The 25752-nt window shown below is 46.3% G+C and overlaps 1 protein-coding gene across 15 annotated transcripts in view; it reads right to left on the bottom strand.

Annotated features, from left to right (window-relative positions):
* The window catches only part of DGKZ (diacylglycerol kinase zeta), a 141950-nt gene continuing 116198 nt past the window's right edge, over positions 1-25752 (bottom strand). For 9 of the 15 annotated variants that reach the window (XM_083455427.1, XM_083455430.1, XM_083455434.1 and 6 more), the window contains 12 exons: positions 25517-25617; positions 24838-24917; positions 23278-23322; positions 22939-23008; positions 16024-16064; positions 14937-15118; positions 14267-14298; positions 12255-12298; positions 9763-9883; positions 8738-8774; positions 7394-7493; positions 1-3270 (listed from right to left, as the gene is read on the bottom strand). In XM_083455427.1, coding sequence (XP_083311553.1) covers positions 3154-3270; positions 7394-7493; positions 8738-8774; positions 9763-9883; positions 12255-12298; positions 14267-14298; positions 14937-15118; positions 16024-16064; positions 22939-23008; positions 23278-23322; positions 24838-24917; positions 25517-25617 — 970 coding nt within the window. In that variant the 3' untranslated portion in view covers positions 1-3153. The remainder of the gene's footprint in view (positions 3271-7393; positions 7494-8737; positions 8775-9762; positions 9884-12254; positions 12299-14266; positions 14299-14936; positions 15119-16023; positions 16065-22938; positions 23009-23277; positions 23323-24837; positions 24918-25516; positions 25618-25752) is intronic. The other 6 variants (XM_083455428.1, XM_083455425.1, XM_083455432.1 and 3 more) reach the window with 1 other exon arrangement.

Below are 25752 nucleotides of genomic sequence, written 5' to 3'. Positions count from 1 at the left end.
TAAAATGTCCATCCTTATATTTTAATGGCAAAACCCAACAAAACATTTAAACTGTCAGAGAAAAGCCAACGGAAGCACACGCTTCCAATACAGTTACAAAAATAATAATAATACAGTCCATCAAAAGTGTCCTAATAGTCTGAATCTAGGAGACAGGAAGTAGGTATTGCACAGGGGAGGAAAAAAAGAAGATCCACCCTCAAACACATTCCTCCCCCTTGGAAGTAAAACAAGCCAAGATTTGAATTGCACAGCAACTCGGCTCAGGACACGCACGCGTGCACAAACACACATACAGAGGAAACGGGGGGAACAGTGTGCTTTGGAACTACCTGTACAAAGTTTAAGAATACATATAAAAGGAGAGGAGGAGAGACGGCAGGCTTGTGGGATATGAATGCTTCCAGGGGGCTCTCCTGTACATCCAGCTATAGAAGACCACTTTTCACAATTTAAGACGACCAAAGCATGAGCAGCTTGGAAGGGGGAGGGCCCTGTGTGTCTTTCTGCGGTGTCAGACCCTTCTCTTCCACCTCACCTGCAAGATCCATTACTGGCTTGGCCAAAAGACACGGCTGATCCAGGCAGGAAGCTTGGCTGCTCCCTGGCACTAATTGCCAGAAGAGCCTTGGGTGTTTTGCCATAGCTCTGGAGAGGAAGGCAGGGAAATATAGTGTGTGCCACAGATATAAGAGTATCTGAATGAATGTCTGGTTTAGGCCAAGTCCACGGTTCACCTGGGAACTGGGCCCAGAGGGCTGTGTTTGGGTGTGGCCACACCTGGGAAGAAGAACACTGCTAGGTGGGAATGTGGATTCAAACAAACACATGGGCATGTTCTGAAGCCTCAGGTGCTGTTGAGGACTGTCAATGCTTCTAATCATAGACAGGAGCATTAGGTACAGAAAGGAAAGTCAGTCTTGGAGGAGGATAGGATTCTAGGCAGATGCAAGTTATTTCTTAACAGAGGATAGCTTGAGAGATGTAGCAAGCTCCTAATCTTTCTGAGTCTTCCGAAACATAACAGGCCTTTGCAGTTCTTTCCCCCAAATTCAAACCCCTTGCATCTATAGTAAACAAAGATTAGGTTTGTGTGCAGACTTCCTTTACCCACCAGCTTGTCCACGACTCCTATGCCGTCTAAGATGCACCAATGCAAAAAAGAGAAGGGGGGGGGGGGCACTGAGCAAATGCTTCTTTTGCAAACCCCTATTGCTCAATGCTCTTCTGCTTTCCAATGTTGTCACTATCCCATAGAAAACCATTAGTCTTCTAAACTGTTTCAGAACACTGCTTGCAGCCTCACTGAGGCTAAGTGTACTTGCTGCAAACTGGAGATTTAAACTTACATAAAACGAATTTCATCCACTGCCAGCCTGCTTTTCCTTAGACTAAGCAGAGCTCTCAGCAACCTAAATTTCTGACAGGACTGCCTGTTTATAGGATTGCAAACTGCCCTACTAAAAGTCAGCTGGGCGTCTCTGTTGTTTTTGCTCCCACTCCTGGCTACCTGCTCAATGTATTTCAAGGATGACAAATTAGCTTTATTGCAGCTAGAGACATGCAACTGGTTAAATGCAACTGATCCGGAAGACTCTGGAGAAACCACAGGGCTGGAAGCAAGACTCCCAGTATCCACTGCCAGAGCATGTTGAGGAATGAGTTTCTTCAACATTAGGTGACTGCCTTTTTGTGCATATAGATAGATATGCTGGAGAGACCTGGATAAATAAACTGCTTGGCATAAAAAACCCCCAGATCAGCTTGCAATAGTGCTGAAGATTCCTGAATATCATAAAGGGTATGGATACCAAATTACAATAATTCAGGGTAAGTCTTGGCAGTGGGACTGCAGGGGAAGTTGAAGGTGTGCATGTGTATGCCTAGGCTGGATCAAGGAATAAACTGTGAAGACTATTCTTGTTCAGAAAAGGAACTGGGGAGGGGGACAGTTCCATCCCTTACCACTAGCGACTGGTCCCTTGACAAATGGGTAGTGTGATATTACCACTGGCTGATGCACTTGCTTCTCTGTACTGCAATGTATGATCTATAGCAAAAGCCCTTAGTTCCTACTGGTGATAAGAGCTGATGGCCTATTCAGGGTGGGCTTTGAGCGCCCCTCTCAGCAAACCTTAACACGCTTCGCACACATTCACAACAAGTTGCTGCAGAGTGTGAAAGGGAGAGAGAAAGCAGCATGTAAGAATGGAGGCAAAAAAATCCCCCCAACCAAACAAAAAAGTAGGAAAGATTGGAAGGAGGCACTTTCTTCTTCTTCTTCGTCTTCAAAATTTCTAGTGCAGCAGACTCAAAAGTCAGCTTGGAGCAGCTTGCTCTTACTTGCAGAGAGGGATGAATGCATGTGGTGTGGTCCTCCCTGGACATACCAGGCACTTTCATCCTGTTACATAGGCACCCCTTACAGGTGGGACACACAGTACGGGGCCAAAGGGCAAGGGGAGTGGGGAAAGGGCAGATGGGGGGGATATGTTGTGCTGAGGCTGCAAGACTGGCCCATGACTATTTTTGTGAGTAGTCTGGCTGCTTGCCACTGCGGCTGCCACCCAAGGTTCACACCAGTAACGGATCCCAGTGATGTGCGGATGGCAGAGGCAGGGGTGCAATACACCGCCAGCATTTCCATCCCTACGTTCTGCCTCGTCTCAAGAACTGCGGCAGCAACTTTCCAGTAACAGGATATTATCACCAGGGCACAGCTCTTGCTCACACTACCGAGAAAGTCAGGACCCGTTGCTGGAGAAAGTGTGGGGACTCTAAAACAGCAGGGACTCTTGCCCCTTGGAGACCTCGCATGCCAGGTGGCAGGGCCCCCCAAGAGGGGCTCCGACAGTGGTTGGAAGACACCAAGGTCTTCCTTCCCAGTGCTTTGAGGGAGCAGCAGGGCCCTCTGTAGGAGCTGGAGGCAGACAGGAAGGGAGCATTAGGCAGCAGAGCCCATCCATGGAATGTGGTGGTGGGGAACGTGGAGTCAGCGCTGCTCAACACCCACTACACAAATAACAGTGCCATGGCCAAGCCCAAACCAAGCCCCCAATCCTCTCCATGCTGGATATTCAAGGAAAGGCTGGCCAGGCTCCTGTGCCACTCTACTCCTGTTCCCCAAGGCAGGGATAAGGCATGCTCTGAGCACTACACGGCTGTCTCCTGGTCCTCCCGCTGGATCATCTGGTAGTGCTGACGGTTTTCGAGGTAGGCAGCCAGGTCAGGGTCATTTGCCTTCTCAGCTCTGTGCTTGGGTGTGTCTCCCTGCAAGGGGGAAAACAAAAGGCAACAGCAAGTTATTTATTTTAATTTACTTATCTACTGCATTTGTGCCCCACCTTTCCTCCAAGGGGCTCATATTGGCATCCTCCCTGCTCCCCACCCCTCACAACTGCCCTGTGAAGGAGAAGCAGTGATTGGTCCAGGGACCTCCAGTGAGCTTCCAAAATCCTGTGAGCCATTAAACTGAGTATTTCCCAATCGCAAGATTTAGAGGCAAGCTTGAATTCCCACCCTTGTTTATATAGGTGTTTAGGAATTTGTTTATTTACCCCATTTGAGCAACTTGCACCATCAATGAAATATTAAACACTAAGATCAACCATAGAATTGGAGAATCAAACGAATGAAAAACATTCAAGAGCTCTTACTTAAAAGTAAGGTATTTGCCTGGTGCCAAAATGGCCTCAAAGTGGGTGCCGGGCAAGCTTTCCTAGGGTGAGCATCTCTCAGCCAGGGCATCACCACCAAAAGGGTCCTCTCCTTAGTAACCACCCACAAACATTGTATTTGGGGAGACCCTGCTTTTACTTTTAGGCTTCATATCATCCCCATAGGCACACATCTGGCTTTTGGGGGGGTACTGCATGTGTGGGTCTTCATTCAGTCCCCCTCCCCTGCCATGAACACACTAGGAAAGACTAAGAGAACAAGGACAGTGGAATGTGATATTCTGGGGTGGGGAAGGATGTGGAGGGGGAGGGGGAGGGGGAGAGAGAGAGAGAAAGAGAAAGAGAGAGAGAGAAGAAATCTCATCCTTTCTCCCCCTTTGAAGCCCCTTTTTACAATTTCTGCTTTCCTCAGAACAACATGGAAGGCAATCTTACTTGGCTACAAGTGATCACCAAAGAAGACGACTGCCAAAGACTGCTTTAAAATACATAGGTAATGATAAAGCTCAGAAAAGTTATACTCTACTGAGCTTTAAAACTACCCAAAGACGCCACACCAGATAGCCAAATTCTACTATAAACAACACAATCACGGCTAAGCAGCATTCGACGACTGCTTAAAGCCCTGGCGACATTATGTGTAATTTTCTGCACATGGGGTGGGGTAGGGAAGAGCCTGTAGGAAGGGACTCCCCACGAGTTAAGAGAAGCAAGCGAGGGCCTCTGGTATGGGCCTCTGGAGGGACATACGGCTTAGCCTGGAATATCTATGTGCAAATGCAAGCATGAGCAGAAAAAGACTCTGAGCCCTTCGAAAAACGTTTGTGGCTGAGATCTATTAAGTCGAGTGTTGCCTCAAGGAGGAGCAGGAGGAGGAGGGGCGAGACTGGAAACCAAAGGAGCATGTTGGGAAGGAATGCTTAGGGATCTCTGGGAGATTAACAGCTGACAGCTAGATAAGTCCTCAAGGACCTGTTTGCATGCTCCTGCCACCCCCCTTCCCCCAAACCCAGTTGCTGGGAAAATAAAATAAAGGCCTGCGTTTGAATATCCTCACTACCAATTGCATTGACAGGAAAAAAGGTGATTGCCTTGCACAGTTGTACAATGAAACCTTGCCATAGGCAGCTTATTTTCCTGGCCTGCAGAAGCCAGGATAATCCAAGCAAAAAGAGTGGGGGTGGGCTGGGGTGAGGTGTGTGTCTGGGGAGTGCCCTGAAATACCATCTCCTCCACCTCCCACCCCCACCAGCAGCCTTACTAGAGCTCCTGGTCCCTGAGGAGGCTCACATTTCACGAACTTATTGCAGCCATCTGGACTGCGTCCACTAATGAACTCCTACACTCCATAAAAAGCAAATCTGTTAACAGCTTTCAGCCATGTCTCCCCCTCCCTCCCCCCCTCTCCCATTCCACAAGCCTCTGCCCCCCCCTTCCCCTCATTAACTACCCCCACCCTCCACCAGCGCGGAGCAAACTCTGCTGCTGAGAAAGGCCAAGGAAACCTGGCTCTCTGCCGTCTCCATTGAAAGTGGGAGAGGACAGGCCTTCTATGCTGGGCCCTCGCACCCCAGTGGGGAGAAGGCAGCAAGGAAGGAAGGGACCCCGAGACAGTCGCCGGCTATATTTCACAGGGGTGCACAATGGTTTAGATGCAGAGGTTCTGCCCCCCCCCCCTCTCACACACACAGAGTTGTAAATACAAGCACAAGCTCCACTGGCACCTCCCCCCCCCCAAAAGGATGGAGTGTCAAAAGCAGAGCAAAGGTCATGCACAAACCTTCCCCACAAAGAGGAGCCACAGGTTCACATGCAAGAAAAGGGAAGGCGGCCATAGCTGTAGCACTGCGCAAGGTACCACTGCCAGCACCAAAGGTTTTGCTGAATGGAAGAGATGATTTTCTCTTGCAACAAGGAAAACAAGCAGAGAGCTTCTCTACTTGACCATGCAGCATTTAAGCCTGCAATCAGAACTTCAAAGGAGCCTCCCCTCCACTGCCCCTGCATCCGCATAATTCTATGATGGGGGCAACGTGGACCAAGTCTCTGCTTAAGATGTGCTAGTACTATTGGTAAAGAACGAAGGCTCATAAATTCACACATTGCAGTTTCCTCTGCCTGCTTGAGAAGCAGCATGGGTTCCCAGCATATGCCATATGAAAGTAGGTAGGCATGTTGAAACTTATGGCACGATGGTAGCCAGGTTGCGTTGTGCCCGTGGCAAATGCAGGAAGCCGTGTTAAGAGAGGGTCACCAATCCAGACATGTGTTCTGCCTCAGAAATGCAAACCCTGCTGGCTGGAGGGCCAGAGCCCATTTCTATGAGGAGGGAACAGGGGCATTCTTACTTCACACAGTGAAAAAGCCCTAGAAGCTTCAGTATGCTGGCCAGTCTCAAAATTTCATCTTCCTCTCCCACCTTGGTCCTCTTTTTCCCATTTTCAGGCAGCTCAAGTTCTGCTTCCAGCTAAAGTCACTTTTGCTTGGGTTGCATCCTGATTCCTGAGCCATTGGCGAAAGGTTAGGGGAGCAAGGGAGTTGCCAAGAATTGGCTATAAAACAACTTCACGCAGTTGGCAAAGGGTTTTTATTGCTTGTCTGAAACGCTCCAATGCTTTTATAGCTCCATTAGCATCGACTTCGGTCAGGTGAACTCACAAGCCCCAGGAGCATGAAGCATCCCGACTGGCTGGGCTTATTGTTCAGCTTCGGGTCACAATAACCGGCTGGCAGAAAGGCATCTCAACTGGCCAGAGAATACATGTTTGCTTCTAGTCTGCCGCAGGCCAGCCCCTGGGAGCACTGGGACCAAGAGACAGTCTCAATTCCTTCTCCATCAAGAAGGAATTCTGGCACAGAGACGAAAGTGCATCTTGTGCATTGTACTCTAAGGTGCCCAGACTCTTTGACATCAAGCGACACTCCACTCGCGTATGGGGGGCAGAAGTCTACCCTACTGCTGTGGAGCTGCTCATTTGTATGCCTTTCCTGCTATGGTATCCCTCCCATGCAGGAGCCTTAATAGTCTACAGCTGGGAGAGAGGGAGAAGTCTACACTGAGACTGTCCTTGCAGTGACCTCAGGGAGTAGAAAGAGGGGAAATGAGACATTCTGGCCCCTCATTTCAAGATAGAAAAAACAACACTGGCAGCAGAAGAGATAAATTTAACTCCTTACAAAGCTGCTGAGTTAAATGCTCCAGCCCAAGCCCAGATCTACCTTCCGATTCAAATACACAGTATGTCTTTTCTTCCTTGGCTCAAAAGGTAAGCACCCTAGCTTTGTATTCTCCATTCTCTTCTCGGCCAGAACCGTCTCAGGGTCAGTTTACACGTTCGGCAGAATCTATCAGTGAAGGTCCCCCCCACCCCACTGCTCTGCCCCAAAGTAAATCTACACTGCAGGACTTCACGTTGCAAATGATAGAAGTACTGTGTGCATTTGCTTATTTACATTTCCCCCTCCAGAAAAGTATATCTCCCCATACATAGAAAACTAGCATATCAGGGAGTCAACTAACCTCTGCTATTTTCCTTGGGACTCTATTGCTCTAGGTCTAAGAAGCGTTGCTTTGTTGTTGTTGTTGTTGCTGCTGCTGCATATAATGGCCTGAAGCAATACATATCCATGGGAGACTTCACCAGCCAAGCACAGAGGCTGCTCCCTAAGGTTTTGCTTTAGCCATTCCCAGCAAGCTCCTAAGCTCAAGCTCTTACCTGCAGATCAGTTTTCATCAGTGAAGCTCCAGCCTCCACAATGTAATGGCAGATGGTACGCTGGCGGAGGGCTGCAGCCTGGTGCAAACCGGTCTCACCGCTGGAAGGAGAAGAGAATACAATGGGGGATCAGCATCAACAACAACCACGCTTAACCTACCTGCTCCAAAGAGCAAAGGGCTCCAGCAGAGGGCCTGGATGGAGCCAGTTCATTGCATTAAATCTCTGCCTGAGCTTAGTGAAACCAAGAGGTGGGCAGAGTGCCATGCAAGGAGGTGGGCATGTTGGCTTCACCTCTCCCTGATATCCCAGGCCCAGCCATTTTCTCCCTGAGGGCTGGGATGTCAGGGAGAGACATCCTGGCCACCCCTCAGCCTTTCGCCCATCTTGATGTCAGCAATCATTCAGCCCGGACACTGAGGTATATCTCTGAGGGCCTTCTGGCGGCTCCCTCCCTGCGAGAAGTGAAGTTACAGGGAACCAGGCAGAGGGCCTTCTCGGTAGTGGCGCCCGCCCTGTGGAATGCCCTCCCACCAGATGTCAAGGAAATAAACAATTGTCTGACTTTTAGAAGACATTTGAAGGCAGCCCTGTTTAGGGAAGTTTTTAATGTTTGATATTTTATTGCTATGATGATGATGATGGGAGCTGGCCAGAGTGTCTGGGGAAACCCAGCCAGATGGGTGGTGTGTGTGTGTGTGTGTGGCGAGGGAGATGGACCCTGGGCACCAGGGTTTTTTCCTTTACTTGCAGTACCTCTGTTATTCCCTTCTCACAGGTATACAAGAACTAAGTGGTGAGCTGCAGGATGTCTACCTTACTTGTGAGTGTGAGAAACTGCTGGCAGGAAAAACAGGATACAGTGGTACCTCGGGTTAAGAACTTAATTCGTTCTGGAGGTCCGTTCTTAACCTGAAACTGTTCTTAACCTGAAGCACTACTTTAGCTAATGGGGCCTCCTGGTGCTGCCGCACCGCTGGAGCACAATTTCTGTTCTCATCCTGAAGCAAAGTTCTTAACCCGAGGTACTATTTCTGGGTTGGCGGAGTCTGTAACCTGAAGCATCTGTAACCTGAAGCGTATGTAACCTGAAGCGTATGTAACCAGTGGTACCACTGTATCCACCTTTTCTGCTAAGCAGATCTGTTTATGAGCAAGAGACCTCCTCTATCCCCACCCCTTAGTGGAATAGTTGTTCCACCAAGATGGCTGCAGGGGGAGCAAGACTATAAAACGGGGTGGGTGGGTCAGGAGAAAAAAGAAAAAAGAGCCGGCCTTCTGCCTCCTCCAGCGGCAGACACTTATTGCTAGTAACAGAACACTAAAAACCAAAACAGAGCTTACTTTTCTTCTTCTGCAACATCCAGGATCTCTACAGGAGCTGGGGAGGAAGAGACAAAAGCGAAGCAATGAAGCCAGCCTGCCTGACATGAGCCACGCCACTCCTTATGCATTCCGCTGCAGATGGGAGAGCAGAGCAGACTCTCCCACTACGGCCTGGCAGAGCCCCTATGTAGGAGTTGGGGCTGCACATTTTTTTCATGGAGATCAAAAGCCTTTGTGAAAATCAACCCCACAGCTGTTTTCCTATGTGAACAAACATTTTAATCTCCTTCAGCCATAAATTATATAGCACTCCGAATGAGCAGTGTTTACAGAACGTTTTTGCATTCACTCCACCACAGCCCTTAAAAGATGCCATTATTTGCGGTCTAAATGTGAGAGAGGGCTTTTAAATCTGGATTTTGGAAGATTTGGGGGTAGGGGAAGAGGGAAGCCAGCAAGGTGACCTGGGGTAGGATCCCAGGCTACCTATGACATATGAGAGGGACTGCTGCTGCTGCTGGTGGTGATGATAGCTAGAGTGAAAACCAGGCAGGTAAGCAGGCCAGATGTGAATCAGAGACATGCGTGTGTATGCAGATGCAGTATTTTTCATCCCAATGGAAGGACTCCTTCCTTTCTAATGAATGGCTACTGAGGTTCTTCTAAGTGCAAACCCATTTTGGAAGAAAATACCTCCCTATTTTCAAAACCTCCCCCCCCCATTTTTGCACACAGCTACTCTCAATTCCTTGGTGGGGTCAAAATTGTAGAACAACATTCTTGGTACAACCCAGTGTACCACTTACTATAGTGACAAGGAGAGCATTGTTGATCCCATTTTACAGATGGAAAGCTGAGGCTGAAGTAATAGGGACTTTGCTCAAGGTCATACAGTACACTCAGCATTAAAGATGAGAACCTATGTGAAAATTCACAACCTTTACTTCCTGGACTGCACCGATATTTGATTCTAACACTCACAGCCATCCTATGAAACTAACACGACAACAAAACAACCCAGCGCCTTTTCTGGTCTGGCTTACCATTTTCAATTATGTATTTGACAATCTCCTTGCTCCCTGATTTGACGGCATGATGTAGAACAGTTTGGCCTGTCTGATCGCGCATCATCAAATCTTTGCCAGCCTTGTGCAGTTCTTTGAACTGCGGAAAGAAAGAACAACTTGAGATGAGCTAGACTCTTGTGAGGCAGGTTTTAAATCGAAGTGGCTTTCACAAAAGGTTAAAAACAACCCAGCAAAGATCAAGAGCAATTCATTAAAAAAAAAAAAAAAAGGTTAACAGCTGAAGACCACTCAGAAAAGATGTTGTGTCAGGCAGAAGCATTAAATGGCCTACCCTTGTCACCAATGTAAAACCTTCTCATACTATGGGCATATGGAGAAAGTTGGGATAGCTCAGTTGGTAGAACATGAGACTCTTAATCTCAGGGTCGAGGGTTCAAGCCCCACATTGGGTTACAGATTCCTGGCCTGCATTGCAGGGCGTCGGAGTAGATTACCCTTTTTGGTCCCTTCCAACTCTACAGTTCTGTGATTCTATTAAAAGGATCTTGTAAAACAAGGTAAACACAGACTCACATGGGTGCATAATTATGCACAGTAGTAAATTTAGAAGGAAGAGAATTTTTATTTTTAAAAAACCAGCACATGGTGAGAAATCACTCACTCTTCCTTTGTTACTTGCTCCTATAAAATGTACCTTATAGGGTTAAAACAGACACATCATCATTGTAAAGGCACTAATAAAGGAATCCCATGGTTGACTCTGTCTATTGCCAGAGTCACTTTCAAGGCCATTGAATTAAAAAAATAATACTTCCAAACTCTGAATCTGACGTGAATGAAACAGAACACAGCAAGAGCCCTACTGGATGAAACCAAAAAGGCTGTCTCGCCTAGCATCCTGTTCCCATTGGCCAACCTGAAGCTTACATGCAGGACAGAAGTGCAATTGCCTTCTCCTGCTGTTCTTCCCCAGCAACCAGCACACTGCATCTGATTCTGGAGATAGTATGCAGCAGTCATGCCTAGAAGACACTGATAGCTTTATTCCCCATTAATCTGTCTAATTCACTTTCAGCCATCCATGTTGGTGGTCATCACCACATCTTGTGGTAGCGAGAAGCACTGCAGAGCATCACACTTCAGAGTGAAATTTCTCTCTATGCAAAACATTGTCCTGGTTTGCACATAATGCCAAACGGTGGTTTATTAGACCATGGCTTATCCCACTAACTGTGGTTTGTTTGTTATGGTTAAAGGTCGCTCATTAACCATGGTTTGTAGTTGGTTTATAAATCTTTGTTAACATTAACTAGAGCTTCATATTATTGTGAACCCGGACCTCCTCCTTCACTATAGTTGAGGAGCCATCACTGTGGCAAAGTTAGAGCCATGAGTGAAGGGCAGCAAAGAATTCAAGCAGCTCTCAAGGCTCCACTTCTCTTATTCCTGCTGTTAACTATTCTGTGATGAAATAAACCAAGGTTCAAGTGATAAGTCTGCCGGAAGCCCCAGCTGTAAGTATGGCTTCTTATTTATTACCTTTATTGCCCACTCCCCCTCACGACGTCTCATAAAAGATTAAAGGTAAAGGTAAAGGGACCCCTGACCATTAGGTCCAGTCGTGGCCGACTCTGGGGTTGTGGCGCTCATCTCCCTTTACTGGCTGAGGGAGCCGGCGTACAGCTTCCGGGTCATGTGGCCAGCATGACTAAGCCGCTTTTGGTGAACCAGAGCAGCGCACGGAAACACTGTTTACCTTCCCACCGGAGCGGTACCTATTTATCTACTTGCACTTTGATGTGTTTTCGAACTGCTAGGTTGGCAGGAGCATATACAAAATACAAATTGAAAACAGATTGAAAAAAACAAGCAAACCATGGTTTAGTGTTATGTGCAAACTAGGCAATGGTGTTAAATAATCCAGAATTCTATCAGAATAGGTACCAGGAGTACAATTTGACATATGTTTCCTAGCAGGGGTCACTATGGGTATGTGTCTACGTTGTGGGACTGCCATGCTCCTGACTTCAAAAGGAGAAGCAAGTTGTCTCTACACAGAAGTAACCCTATGTCAATCTCACTGCTGACTGTAGTAGGGATGGGTGTGGGATGCAGTGAGGATCCTATAAGGAACATTCAAAATGGTACTGATCTTCATGTGCACACCATCTAGGCAGTCTGATCAGATAACTAAGCACCAGTGTTTTTAAGCCACCAAGGTGTGCTTGTGGTATCCTGACAGCCATAGAAGGTTCCCTCAGTAGGATGTTCACTGGGCACAGGAAAAGAATCCTTAAAAGCAAGCCTTCATTGCCGGAAGTTATCCATTGGTGATGGCTAACAAGCAGGTCTTTATCAAAAAGCTAGATGGTGCTACCAGGAGGTTGCAGTAATAGCATCATCATTGTATCTGACCTTAGTCAGAGATAGGGAGACAATGCCATGGCAAAGGTTACCAGACCCTCCCTAGCTCTGCAGCTTAGTTTTTAGCACATGGTAGCTGTTACCTTGTGGAAATCGTTATTCTTGGCAGCATCTATCAAAGCATCATCTGCAAGAAGGAGACACAGGTTCAGGGTTACAAAACCAAGCAGGAGAGCAGGGAGAAGGTAGAGGGAGGGTCAGAGTGGGCAGACTGGCCAAAGAGACAGCAACTGGAAGCACTCCCACCATGTGAGCTAATGAAGAAAAGGCCATGCTCATTACCCAGGGACCTCAAGGGAGATTGCCTGTGACTTTTATCTGCCCACTAAGATGTCTGGACAGTAAAAGGCAGTGGTGTACCGGTGCCAAACATCCTCTACACGTCTAGACTTTTCTGACCTCCAGTTGGAGCTGTCTGGAGTTTGGGAGACGGAAGGACAAGGGTGGAACAGAGAGACCACAACCCAGCGTGGTGATACTTAGCATAAACACAGAACGATTTATGTTAATTCAGCATTTGTTGAGTATGTATTATCTCATTTTACTGTTTAGCTTTTCCCCTACTGCTGCTCTTCTCTTATTTACAAAGAGTGTTTGTGCTTGTGAATGCATGTGCACAAACACACGACAGTGTATTTGCATCTGAGAGGGAGAGATGACATGTGCATATCTTGTGGACCATCACTGAATTTGATCTGCCACAGAGTGCCATGAAGGTACTGAGCAGCCGAGAGAATGAGAGAGATCTCGGGAGTTTGGAAGGCACCAAAAGTTGCCATGAGGGCCCAGGCATGCACCAAGGAGGACTCACAGCTGTATAAAACCCACTGATGAATAGAAGGAACAAATAAGGAAGGGAAGTCAGAGAGGTAGTGGGGTGGGGTGGGGAGTGGGAGAGGCAAGGCAACGCAGTGATGTATGGAAGGAAAGAAACATTCCAGCAGAGGGGAGGACAATTTGTCAAAGATAACTTGAAACCCGCAGGCCAGTGAACAGCGAGCACAAAGAGGTGAAGCAGAAAGGGTGAGTGGAGGAGGGGGAAAGCAGGTGTCCCCGAGGAGAAAGCGTTTGGGGATGCCTCTCCATCAGTGACTCACTCACACTTCCAGGCATTAAGCTCTATTCAAGCTCCAGGAAAACATTTTCCATTTGCTCAACCGAGAGAGGCCCCTGAACTTTGCTCGCACATCCTGGAACCCTCACTGGTGCCTGGCAGAGACTAACCCTGCTCCCCAGCCATGAATCCCAAATCTCTACAGGTGGGAGATTAACTCTGCACCACAATGTTATTTCCTGACAGATTTTACAAATGAGGTGAAGAAGGAAGGTGGCTTGTTAAGTCAACTTGTGTCAGGTCTCGCCCAGCTAGTCATTCCTGCAGCTGCTCCCCGGAAGGAATTCCCTGGTCGGGGCCTCTCTGCAGCACTCAATCCATACTGCAGCAGGGATGAAGGTACTACACAAATCCGTCCCAAGCTGTACTGAAAAAAATCTTCCATTCCATCCTAACCTTTTGAGGCCTCACCTTTCTGTGCAAGCACAATTGCGACACACACACACACACCCTCCATCAATATGCATATTTAGATATGCACATTGAACTGATGCTTCCCAGGATTAGGTCATCAAGTTCCAACATCAACTCCCTCAATCACTGGATAGTAGCCCCATATACCCTGAGCTGAAAAAAAGTGTATTTTGACTAGGAATGGCTACCAAAGCAGCTACCATGTTCCAAAAAAGCTCCTCTAACCACCAGAACTCAATTTGTCCTGGAGGACCGGCTCCCACCCTTCCCAATAGCAGAGAAGCCATGGCATGGCACAACGTTGTGTGAACATTCTGGACTAATGTGGAGAACAGTCTGTGTGAGTAAAATCTAGAAGGGCATATTAAAATGCTACATGGAAAACCATCTGCAGCATTTCACTGAAAGTGATGCTGTGTTTTACAGAAGTTAAATGTAACGTTAGACCAGGGGGTGGGGGACGGGGAAGCATGAAAATGGAGCACACAAAATTACAGGTTAGCATTCAATAATTGAGATAAGAAGGAGATATGCTGAAGGAGAACACTAAGAGTAAAACAGTCTCACCTTTGAGGGAATTGCAGCTCCCCATTTCTGAGCTGGGGAAAAAAAAAAAGAGAAAATCAAAGCTAAGAGACTAGGTCCTTCCTAAAGCAGCTCTCTCCACCTGCTCAGCTCACCAAGAACTTTCTACCTGTCTAATTTGAAAGGGCCAATAATAGAATTAGCTGTGCTATATCAGGGATTCAGATTTCTATTCTGCTTTGCTCCGTATGATAGATCCAGATGAGGGAAGCGCAGAACTGAGATATATAGCAGGGAATTCACATCCTAGCTATCTTAGTCCTGTTCCTCTTTTTGTACCAGCTTTGTTTACATCTGCCTCCCTTTCCAGTATCAGCATAGCAGTCACGCTGCAACCCTGGCTTCGTATGCCATAAGATCTATCGGCCACATGATCCTGAGTCAACTTCCATCCTACGAAGGTTAAAACAGATGAACTAATCGACAGCTCATCCTGGCACATCAATGCCAACGGTGTAAGACTCCCTATGCCAAAGCATTCTCCCCACCTTCACATTGAAACAGAAAGCAAACAGAAGAGGAATAATGACTGCCTGAAGGCTGAACTCTCATCCTCCGACCTGCACCCATCCTTAAGCTATTCTTCCTTGGGGTCCTTCCCTCAACCTCGCCTGGTCTTTCTTACCTCCAGGCACTAAGCAGACAGCCTCACCTGGAGACTGGTGTGGATGTTGGTGAACCTGGGAGAGCAACGTTTTGCCTTATCGGTGTTGAGGGCACATCAACAAGGTCAGGCATGGCAGGAGATGTGCCCACTGTCTGGGTGCGCACCAGTTCTGGGTCCAACACAAAAAGCTCATCCTGAGAGATCTCCGTCACATAGTTGAGATGTTCCTGAGAAAGTACAAGTCAATCATTTTATGGATAGGATTTCTTCATGGTAAACAGTTATTAAAGAAGGGGTCTCTGTGTGTATTTTAAGATAATATGCAATGTGGATTTTCAAGATGGGAGTTCAGCGATTTGAACAAAATCCTGGGAAATTTGTTTTTTTCCTTAAAAGAAAGCAAGATTTCAATTTTGTTGGTCGTGGGAACAGGACTGGAGATATAAGAAAATTTGCCTCCATAATTTTAGAAAAAACATAAAGGATACAGAATCCAAAGTGGAATTTTGGCAATCTGTTTATATAATATATATTCTCTCCAACTCTGCTCTCTGCTTATCCAACAGATTCAGTTCTATTTTCCTAGTCCCCAGAAAAAAAGAGAAAAACCCACACAAAGCGATAGTTACAAATTCTACAATGAAAAGTATACTGAAAATTGGAAATTTGTGCACCAATTTATTTCTATTGAAGAATTTTAGCTCTTTTGTTTCAGAATTTTAAACATAACAAAGCTCCAGATCTCGTGGCCACAACTGTGAATCATGCATTATATGGTTTACAGATGTAATACACTAGCACTACAGGGAAACTATATAATGTCACTGGGGACAAATAAATAATCACTTTTATTTCAGGTCTAATGTATGTACTAGCCTTTCCAAACCTCCCTGGTTTCCTGGGCATTATTCTCTAGTGACACGCCACCCTAAATGTTTATTTTTGGATGCACAGAAAATGAAAATATCTGACCTCAAGACTGAATCCCTTTATTAAATAAATATAATGGCAGGGGCCTGTGATATTCTGAAGGAAATGAAAACCAAGTTGCAAACAGCAATGTATTCCACGGGCAGCATGCAGGCGGACAGTCTCAGATTCCACAGTCTCTTGAGAACAAACTGGAACTCACCTGGGCACGGTCTATTCTGTAAAACCGATCGGCTGTAGTTGCTGCAAGAGAGGAAGAGAAGGACACGGAGTGTTTAGCGTCTATATATAGCCCCAGTGTATTCAAAGAAATTCACGTAACATCTTAGCAACCCTTACAATAACTGTGTGATATAGATCCAATATTAGCTCTGTGCCTGGACTATGAGCGTGATAAAGCAGAGGATGGTTATAAATCAGAGATTAATAGCATGCTTAAGGACACCTAGTGAGTTCTCACCTGAGGCGAGATTTGAACCAGAGACAATCCCTGATTTATAGCTCAGTCTCTTACATTACAATCCTATATATGTCTACTCAGAAGACAGTTTCAAAAGGGCTTACTACCGGGTAAGTTAGTATAGAACTGCAACCTTAGTCACTCTCAAATTTGGGTTAGTGGAACTAACTAGACAGAGGTGAGGAAAAGCAGGACTAGTTCATGAATTATACTTGATGCATATCAAGCATGTCAGCTGTAAAAGGGAGGTACCGTATTTTTCGCTCTGTAAGACGCACCAGACCATAAGACGCACCTAGTTTTTGGAGGAGCCAAACAAGAAAAAAAAATTCTGATTCCCAAAAGCCAGAACAGCAAAAGGGATCACTTTGCAGCGAAAGCAGCGATCCCTCTTGCTGTTCTGGCTTCTGGGATAGCTGCGCAGCATGCATTCGCTCCATAAGACGCACACAGATTTCCCCTTACTTTTTAGGAGGGAAAAAGTGAGTCTTATAGAGCAAAAAATACGGTATATATGACACAACAGCAAAATATTCCAAAGTGGCAGAGTGCTATTGTACTTTGTTCAGCTTGCCAGACAGTTGTCTCTCCCACCCCTTGTGGGCCAGGTGGAGGAGACAGGTGGGCATACCTATCAATCAGCTGAGACCTTTTGTTTCTGCATGTGGGGGTCTTCAGTCTCCACCCCGCAAAGAACTATCTTGCCCAGAGCAATGCTTTACAATCCTTACTGTGGCTCCTTTTGAGAAAACAATTCATGGCTTCAGTGAATGCCCACTGCCCTTTAGGATGGCAGGTTTAGCAACATTCAAACTCAAAAATACCTAGTGGGAATCCAGGATTATTTTAATTTTTTGTTTCTTTTTATATGACTGTTGTTTGATGAAATATGCCCAAACGATTTGCATCTCTTCATGTATTTCCATATGTACTGAATTGTGGGGGGCAATGGCCTTGAGCAGTAAATTGTTATCTTCCCCACAACTTTGAAAGGGGTTTCTGACGATCAGGTAATCAGCTGATTGTCAGATCTTACAAACAACAACAACCTTCCAAGTGCTATTTTGCTCAGTCCTTCGAAAGAAGCTTTGCAGTCGCAACCAATAAGTTGTTTAGGCACTGGGCTTGCAAGTTCCTCACCCCTGCTGTAAGCCCTCCAGATCTTATCAAGGAGGGCCATGAACGCTTGTTGTTACCAGGACCATTTGTGGTGACTATGCTGCAAGCTGGCAGGCAGCGATCCAAGAGACACTTGTAAGAATGGAACAGCTGCATTTCACATAGTACCAACAACAACAGAAGACAACTTTCCAAAATGCAGCTGCTGAATCTTCATCACAGAAATACTACCTCGAGGGAACACGAGCAAATGAGCAACAACCTTGCATTTACTTTGCTATAATCAGATCATTTGGCAAGGGCCTCCCATTTGAGCAGCAGTGGCCTTGAGCATCAAAGGACCAGCTAAACAAAATATATGCAGACAGGATGTTACCACGAACAACAGATAGAAAGGCAATTAAAGGGGGTCCCCCCAAAACATTTTTTGTGCCACCAGAAGAGTACTTTTTTGTGTGCTGAGCAGCAGAGGGAAGCTTCCCAAATCTGCTTTGCAGCTGCTGTGGGACTTCCCTGTGCATTTGGATGATCTCCTTGCAGGTGTGGGAACTCTTGCCCTTTGCAACACAATGATCCACATTTAAGAAGTCGCCATGGGAGTTTGCGTATCTTCCATATTGTGAGGATACACAATACATTTATATAAATGGTACACACCGAGTCAACAGGGTAGCTTCTAAAGTTCTGAACTTGGTACTGGCAAAATTGATTTCCTAGTCAATATATAGATCTATCTCTGTTTGGGTAGCTTAACTACTTCTTTTCTCATGCACTCTGGTTGGATCAATAGACAGATGGAGCAAGTAGATAGCATTATCCTAACCACGGTATTGCCAATCCTTCTCGTCACAGGGCACCTGTCAGATGCTTTAAAAAAAAACACATTGGCAGAGCAATCCAAATTGTGGCTGGACAAAGAGCAGGGAGTGGCTGAATGTACAGCTCCATTGCTCCCAACAGACAGGCGGAAGGCAGGCAGGTGGAGAGGCAAAAGCTTGAGTTTACACCAGCCTAGTCCTGCTGTAACGATCAGGCCTAGATTGAGTGTGATGCCATCAAATGGTAGCAGTGGGGCTGGCCTAGGATCCAGGGCCAGCCCAGCTCCTCTCTGCCCCTGAATTGCCCACTTTGGAGCTGTGCGTGGGTTGCCACCAGCAAGAAACCACCAGTGGTCTTTTCCAACCTCCCTCTCTTTCAGCAGGTGGAATGGGGAGCAGGTGCTGGCAGAGGCCAGAAGTTGTTCTGGGCTGGCACCTCTGCTCCACTCAACCCACTTTGCAGAAGATTGGGGTTTGGATTGCCCCCTAAGCACCTGTTCCTTTCTTTCTCCTTTTGCCAGTGGCGGATTAAATTCTCCTGCCTTCTCCTCACTGCAAGAAGTGAAGTTACAGGGAACCAGGCAGAGGGTCTTGTTGGTAGTTGCATCTGCCCTCTCATCAGATGCCAAGGAAATAAACATCTATCTGATTTTTAGAAGACATCTGAAGGCAGGGAGGTTTTTAAACGTTGAGGTTTTAATATTTTGTTGGGGGCAACCCAGTCAGATGAGCAGCATATAAATAATTATTATTACACAAAAGGCATAGGTAAAATATGCAGAAGATTTTGAGGTACACAGCTGTATGATTATGGGAGCGGGGCCAAATAAAACAAATATACATCTGGAAGACACAAGAACTACCCACTCTGGAAGAATGGCAGATGAAAGTAATGGACTATATGGAATTGGCAGAAATGACGGGCAGAATCAGAGACCAGGGAGAAGAGACGGTGGAAGAAGATTGGAAGAAATTCAAAGATTATTTACAAAAATATTATAAGATTAATGAATGTTAGAGCGACATCAGATTGAAAGTAAAAGGTTATTAGTAAAAAGGTGTAAAATTAAAAGACTTAATATTTCAAGATACTAAGGAGACCAAGATAGATTAAGATATCAAAATAAAGACAAAGATCAGTTAAGACAGAGGGAAGGGATTTGCTGATCAAATATATGAACTGGAATACAGCGAGGGGAGGTGTGGGGAAGTCTGGGAAATAAGTAAATGCAAGGAATATTATGAAGATGGAATTGTTTTTATTTGTCTTTTTCCTTCTTTTTTCTGTTGTGTTGTTGTTTTTGTCGTTTTGTATTTTTGTATTTTTTGTTATTTTTTGTTTTTTAATGTAAAAACCTTAATAAAAATATTATTAAAAAAATATAAAAAAATATACATCCATTGGAACAGGCCCCCAAATACTCTCATTTTGTTCACTGTATAACTATAATCTGAGGGCTCCTGGGGGCTGTGATCCGAGGTTAAGCTGGGGTGGGGACTACAGACAAAGGACTACAGCCCAGGTAAGTTGACCCTGTTGCATTATGGGAGTTCTCCATAAGGCTGAGGAGGTAAGTGGTCAGACTGAGGTTGCTATGGCTGGGCACTACAAAGACCGGGGAATTCTCCTTGGGAATAGAGCAGAAATCGTGAGGGGAGGGAGGGGTGTCCATGACACAAGCCAGAGCAGATTAGAGGAGTGAAAGAGCCTCGTTTATCCTGTCCTGGGGAGAGATTTACAGCCACAGAACTGTTGATGAAGGCCAGTAATTCAACCATTTTAATGAGCCTGCATTGCCCTTGAATGCCACTCCAACCTTTTTTCTTCCAACGCATTTTCCTCAGTTTGGAACATGCTGCTGGGAAACTGGCAGAAAAGAAGAAAATAATCTGCAGCAACCATATCTGAGAATGGGCTCCTCCTCGTGATATGTGGTGCACGCAAGAGACTCCCCCCCCCCCCCAGTGGGACCCCATAATCATACACACAACAGCAATGCTGGCAATCTTATCCCTTTCCCTCTGGATCAGAGGCTACGTAATGATGTGATTTGGAAGAGCGATTTCCTCTTATTCTGGAGAGAGCAAGGGGCTGGGACAGGGTGAGAGGGAAGCTAACAGTTTTGCAGCTGACTCGGATTCAAAGGTCAGCACTATACTATTCCTTGAGATCTGCACTGGGGAGTGACTGGAAGGGATCTAAAAAATAAAAATAAATAACATCAGACAATTGGGAGGGGGAGACTGGGAAAAGGCAAAATGGGACGAGGAGGAAAGTAGTTTGAAGGGAGGATTTGTCCTTCAGGCTGTAAACACAAAAGGCTCTTGAGGTCAAATCATTCCCTACCATGTCAAGAGGTAAGAATTTAAGAAGAGCCTCCCTGGATCAGGGAGCCATCTAGTTCTGCACCCTGTTTGTAGATTGGCCAACCAGATGCCTGGGCCCTCACCCCTACTTGTGATTTCCAGCAACAGGCATTCAGAGGCATATTGCCTCCGTCAATGGAGGCAGAGTCCAGCCTTCATGGCTAGTAGCCATTCACAGCCTCATCTCCCACGAATTTGCCTGATTCTCTTTGAAAGCCATCGAAGTTGGGGGCTGTCATTACTTCCTGCGGGGTGAGTTCCAGAGTTTAACTAAGCGCTACGTGATAGCTTGGCATCATTCCAAGCCACCCACGTTAGTCTCTTGCTTTCTCCAGGGATCTCTCTGGGTCAGTACCAAATCCCACTGAACCAGGTGCTTCTCCCATCCCTTTGGGCCCCCCAGACACTTCTTGTTGCTGCCTGCTATAATCTTGGTGGAGGGAGGCCTCATGGCTTTGAGGTACAGGGCTGCAAAGAAGCTCAACGGGCCATGCAAGTTGCTCCCCGTGTCTTTGGGAACTCATTCCAACATTGCTTACAGGGGCACAAAAGCCGCTATTGTCCCAGCCTGTGGGAGAGTCTCACACTGTTGCTCAAACCAAAACTGAGAAACGGCAGAAATAAATAAAATGTGCTAGTTAAAAGTGAAATGTGCAGTCTGGAAGGCTATAGGAACACAGAATCAACCCTTCAGGTGGTGGTGGTGGGGAGGAGGAGGAGGAGGAGAGAGAGTAGGGGCTGAGAGAGGAGCTGGAACAAAGCTGTGTTTGTAAACAAGACTCTGCTGCCCTGCAGAGCTCTTGGGGGTTCATGCAAAAACACAGCCGGTTGGGTCACAGGCCCAGCAAAGGAACAAAACAAAACAAAACCAGCCAGTCTTCCTTCTCTCCCTCTCATTACTCCCCCAATGCAAAAGCTGTAATTGAATTTGATGTACAAAAGGAAACTCTGAATGCAGCATATTCACTGGTCCCAAAAAACTACTGCTGAAGGCGGCTGGGCGAAACTGCCACGTCTCCCTCATGCCTTTTCCTACAGAGCCATCTGGTGGAGAACAGCAAGACTAATGTAGCTGAAAGAAGACGGCCCAATGTGAAAAAAATGACAAGAGATGAAAACTTCACTCCCTGCTACTACAGTGCTCTGGTGGGAGCCAGCAGTACCTCCTGCCAAGGGAATAATCAGCACTCTCTCACTGAGGCCTCGATTCTGCTCTGCTGGACCACAGAAAGTTGCCTTAGTTTAGCTGACTATTGTCTTCACCGGGGTTGACAAACGTCATGCTCATGTGCCAAATTAAAGTCTGCCAAATCACCCAATTTGGTGTGAGTTTGTGGCTGTTTTTGCCAGCCATACCCAGCTGCAGCTCACCTGATGTCAGGTGTGAGATAGGAAAAGCCACAGCTGCTGAGGAACAACCAGGAACTGAAGAGCATGCTCTCAACATGGCTTGTCTTTGGAGCTGTTTAAATTAAGCACTGAATGTAAGTTCTGCTGCTCTGCAGTGGGATTAGATCCACCTGATGTCATATGATGCCAGGTGACTGACAGGTATGCAGACTCAGCCACCTATCCAATGTGGCCTGATGAGGGTTGGCTGGTCACTTTTCGTAAGGCCCACCAGGCAAAAGTGCTACCTGCAGATATCAGGGATTGAATCTGAGTCCTTCCGCATGCAAAGAATGGGTTCGATCACTGAGCTACGGTATTTACCATATAAAAGACCATAGAAACAAATAAATGAGGACCTTTTAGGTGGATTTATTACAATCTAGCCCCTATAACAAGTCCTAAAGCAGCAAGCCCAAACTACCTGCAGCAGGAATGGGAAACCCCGGGCCTGTGGTCAAAGGAGGTCCCTCTCAGGCCTCTCTATTTGGCCCTCGGGACTCCCCAGCCCAAGCATTCTCCCAGCAGCAGAGTGTTTAACACACAAAATGCCGCAAGTTCAATCCCTGACAACTCCAGGTAGTGTTCGGAAAGTCTCCTGGTCTGACCCTCTGGAGAGCCACAGCTGGTCTGTATAGATAAGAGAGAGCTAGATAGATCAATGGACCGATTGAGGCAATGTCTTGTGCTCCTTTGTACTCAGGAGAAGCAAAGGAAATAATTCAAAAGGCAACATGGAACAAGTGACGTTTCCAACGGTACTGACCAGCACTATTTGAGCTCTACATAAAACAAAATTATAATTATAGAAATCTATTCCATTACAGCATCTATGGCTCTGGCAACAAATTTCCGTAGCATTAGTCATGGAACCTTTGATGCACTGAGCCCCCACCTACTGACTACAGAGTTAGTATATATTTACATATCCGCTCCACACACACACATATACGTATGTACTCACAGTCCAGGAAGCACCACTTGGGGGACAGTTTCTGGCATGACAATGTCTTTGGTTTGGCTCCATCCCCTTCCTGCATCAAAGCAAGCAAAAAAGAATCAGGTCTCCTTTCCTACCCTCTTTTCAAAGCCTCTTCTGGCTTGTTCCAGCACAGATGCCTCAGGTGGACTCAAGGCACATGCTTTGACACAAATTGGAAGGCACAGAGCACATGGACGCAGCTCAAGACAGATGCACTGGAGTAGATACTGATGCAAGTTCATCATGCACAAAAAAGGCAGAAGGGGTGGGGGGAGAAGAGTCTTTCAACAAAGGGGAGGTGGAGACAGAAAAGGTACACACCTCTGGAAACAGGCTCTGAATAGTGGAAGGGCCTGGAGGAAAATCCTGCGGAAAGGGAAGGAGCTGGGTTACCACTACCATTAGGATATGTTTGCATCCCCATAGCTGTAGGAACCTGCAGGGTGCTCCTCACACCTTCTGGAGCAGCCAGCCTCCATATTGGCCAGTGTAATCCAAAAGCAAGATTGCACCAGCACCCGCCAGGAAAATGGTCTCAAGTGTGGGAAAGAAATTTAGGAGGAGGACGAGGAGGAAAAGACAGCGAAGCCATGTGCTATGGCAGTCCAAGTGCCCTAGTTTCACAATGAGCTCCAGGCTACGTTGGCCTTCCCAGCTGGACAATTTGATCACAGCTGCTTCTCATAATCATTGTTATGACCAAAATCAAGCTTGAGAGGTTCAAAGTTCTTTTGCACTGGCCACTATATCCACATCCGGTGCAGTGTGTTTTATTACCTGCCTGACACCTAAGGGCTGGACAAAGGGCAAATCTGTAAAGGCAGGTAAAGGGAGGGAGAGAGAGAAAGCAGTTTACGGAAGATTGCCCATCCATCTCATTTCCTTTGTAACCAAGCTCCAGGGAACGGATTTCCCCATGCATTTATTGGCTTGAGCCAAAGCAGGAAGTCAATGGCATTTCCCAGCTAAACAAAAATATTGGTGTGTCATTCATAAAAGCTGCCAGGTAAGGTGCAAGCTTCACTTAGAACTGGAGGCATCACAGTGATGAGGCTTTGGACAAAAGAGGAACAAAATCCATGTAACTAAAACACTAGGCAAGATAACTGAAATTCTATCCAGGTTCGAGGCATGAAGCTGTTATTATATTTGCAAAACACTTGTTACAAAGTAGAATGCATCCAACGTAAGTCACAGAGTAGACTCATTAAAATCAATGGACACAACTCATTTCATTTATTTCAGGGGGTCTATTCCGAGTATCAGTTAAGTTGGATACAACCCTGGAATATTTCCTCCGGCATATAAAGCAACGTGGGAATGAGCCTGCACTTACCTTGACCCCTGACCGCCTCCCAAGTAGGAGTTACCTCCTTGGGTTACATCAGAACCGAGGACTTTTTTTATTTATTTATTGTAGGCATATTTACTTGCTTTCATTGAAATTCCCAGGGCATCTTACACTGAATTCTTTCCTTTTACCCAAACTACACTGCATACAAAGCCCAGCTTTGTTACTTCTGGTTTTGTTCATGTAGGTTAACAGCTTTCCCCCACATTTCTTTAATTGTATGGGGCAGGTGGCAGTGGGGACATTTAGGCAGTTATGCAGGGGCATAACTAAACTACTTCCTGTTGCTCTGTATGCAGAGGCATAACTAAACTACTTCCTGTATGCTCTGTATGTTATGAATCGTAAGCAGAGGCAACTCCTGCTGCTCAGTCAACTGTTAAATTTCATTGGAGGGGCAGTTAATTACAACTGGAGAAGCACAGGTACTATGGCAGCAGGGATATCCCAGTGGTATGTCACTTGAACAGTAGTAGAATTATAGCAAGGTTACACTCTCCCCTTCTCCAAGTGTTTTGCTTGCATCTCACCTCCTGAAGCCTCTCAATGTGGGTCCGGCATATCTCCAAGTCACTGTCTCCTGGCACAACAATAATTCCCAAAGGCACAGCTGGAAAGTAAAAATCAACAAATACTACTGAACCTGCTAAATACATTCCTGGCGTATCAAGCATTCACTGAGCAGAAGCTAGGGGACAATTCATAGATGCAAGACCAAGGTTGCATGTTTGAACCCCTTATGGGACAGCTGCATATTCCTTCACTGAAGGGGGTTGGACTAGATGTTTCTCAGGGTCCCCTCCATCTCAAGCATCATACCATCTCACAATGCACACGGGAAGCTACTTATCTGAAGGTATCTAACGGGCAAAATCTTTGTGCATGTGGAATTTTAATATGTCAGGGAGAAATGCTAGACTAGAAGCCTTCTCTCACAGCTGTGTTAGCTTTGCGCATACAGGGAATTTTGATGTGAGGGCTCTTTTTAAAAAAAGACTAATTATATGGTAAGATGCTGCCATGCTAGAGTAATACATTTGAATAGGCTGACAGAAAGGCAGAAGGTGCCAGCGACTTGCCCACATGCTGTATTGTTATGGACAAAGGTGTGCAAGTATAAAATGGCTCCAGAAAGTTCCTGCAAGTTGTTCTAGGCACCTTTTAGCTAAAGAGGCTCCAGCAGCCTGGGCTGTGGAACCAGCTACTCACAGGCCTCCTTGAGCTTCTCCTTGTCGTAGTGAAGCGCTTCGTAGTCGTGCATGCCAATTCGGCTTACGCGGATTCTTAGCCGTTCTGGAACGGGCTGCTGGCTGTTTGCGCAGCAGGAAGGAAAAGTGCTGATTTAATTAAGGTGGGGCTGCTTAGGGAAAGGAAGACAGCATTGTTGTGGGAGGGAAGGGAGGGAAAGAGGGGGAGATATGGGGTGGGGTGGGGGGGAAATCCCA

This window comes from Podarcis tiliguerta (genome assembly GCF_965153285.1).
Source record: "Podarcis tiliguerta genome assembly, chromosome: 1".
Taxonomy (NCBI): domain Eukaryota; kingdom Metazoa; phylum Chordata; class Lepidosauria; order Squamata; family Lacertidae; genus Podarcis; species Podarcis tiliguerta.
The sequence above is the reverse complement of the archived record's forward strand: the minus strand, read 5'-3'. Positions and strand labels throughout refer to the sequence as shown.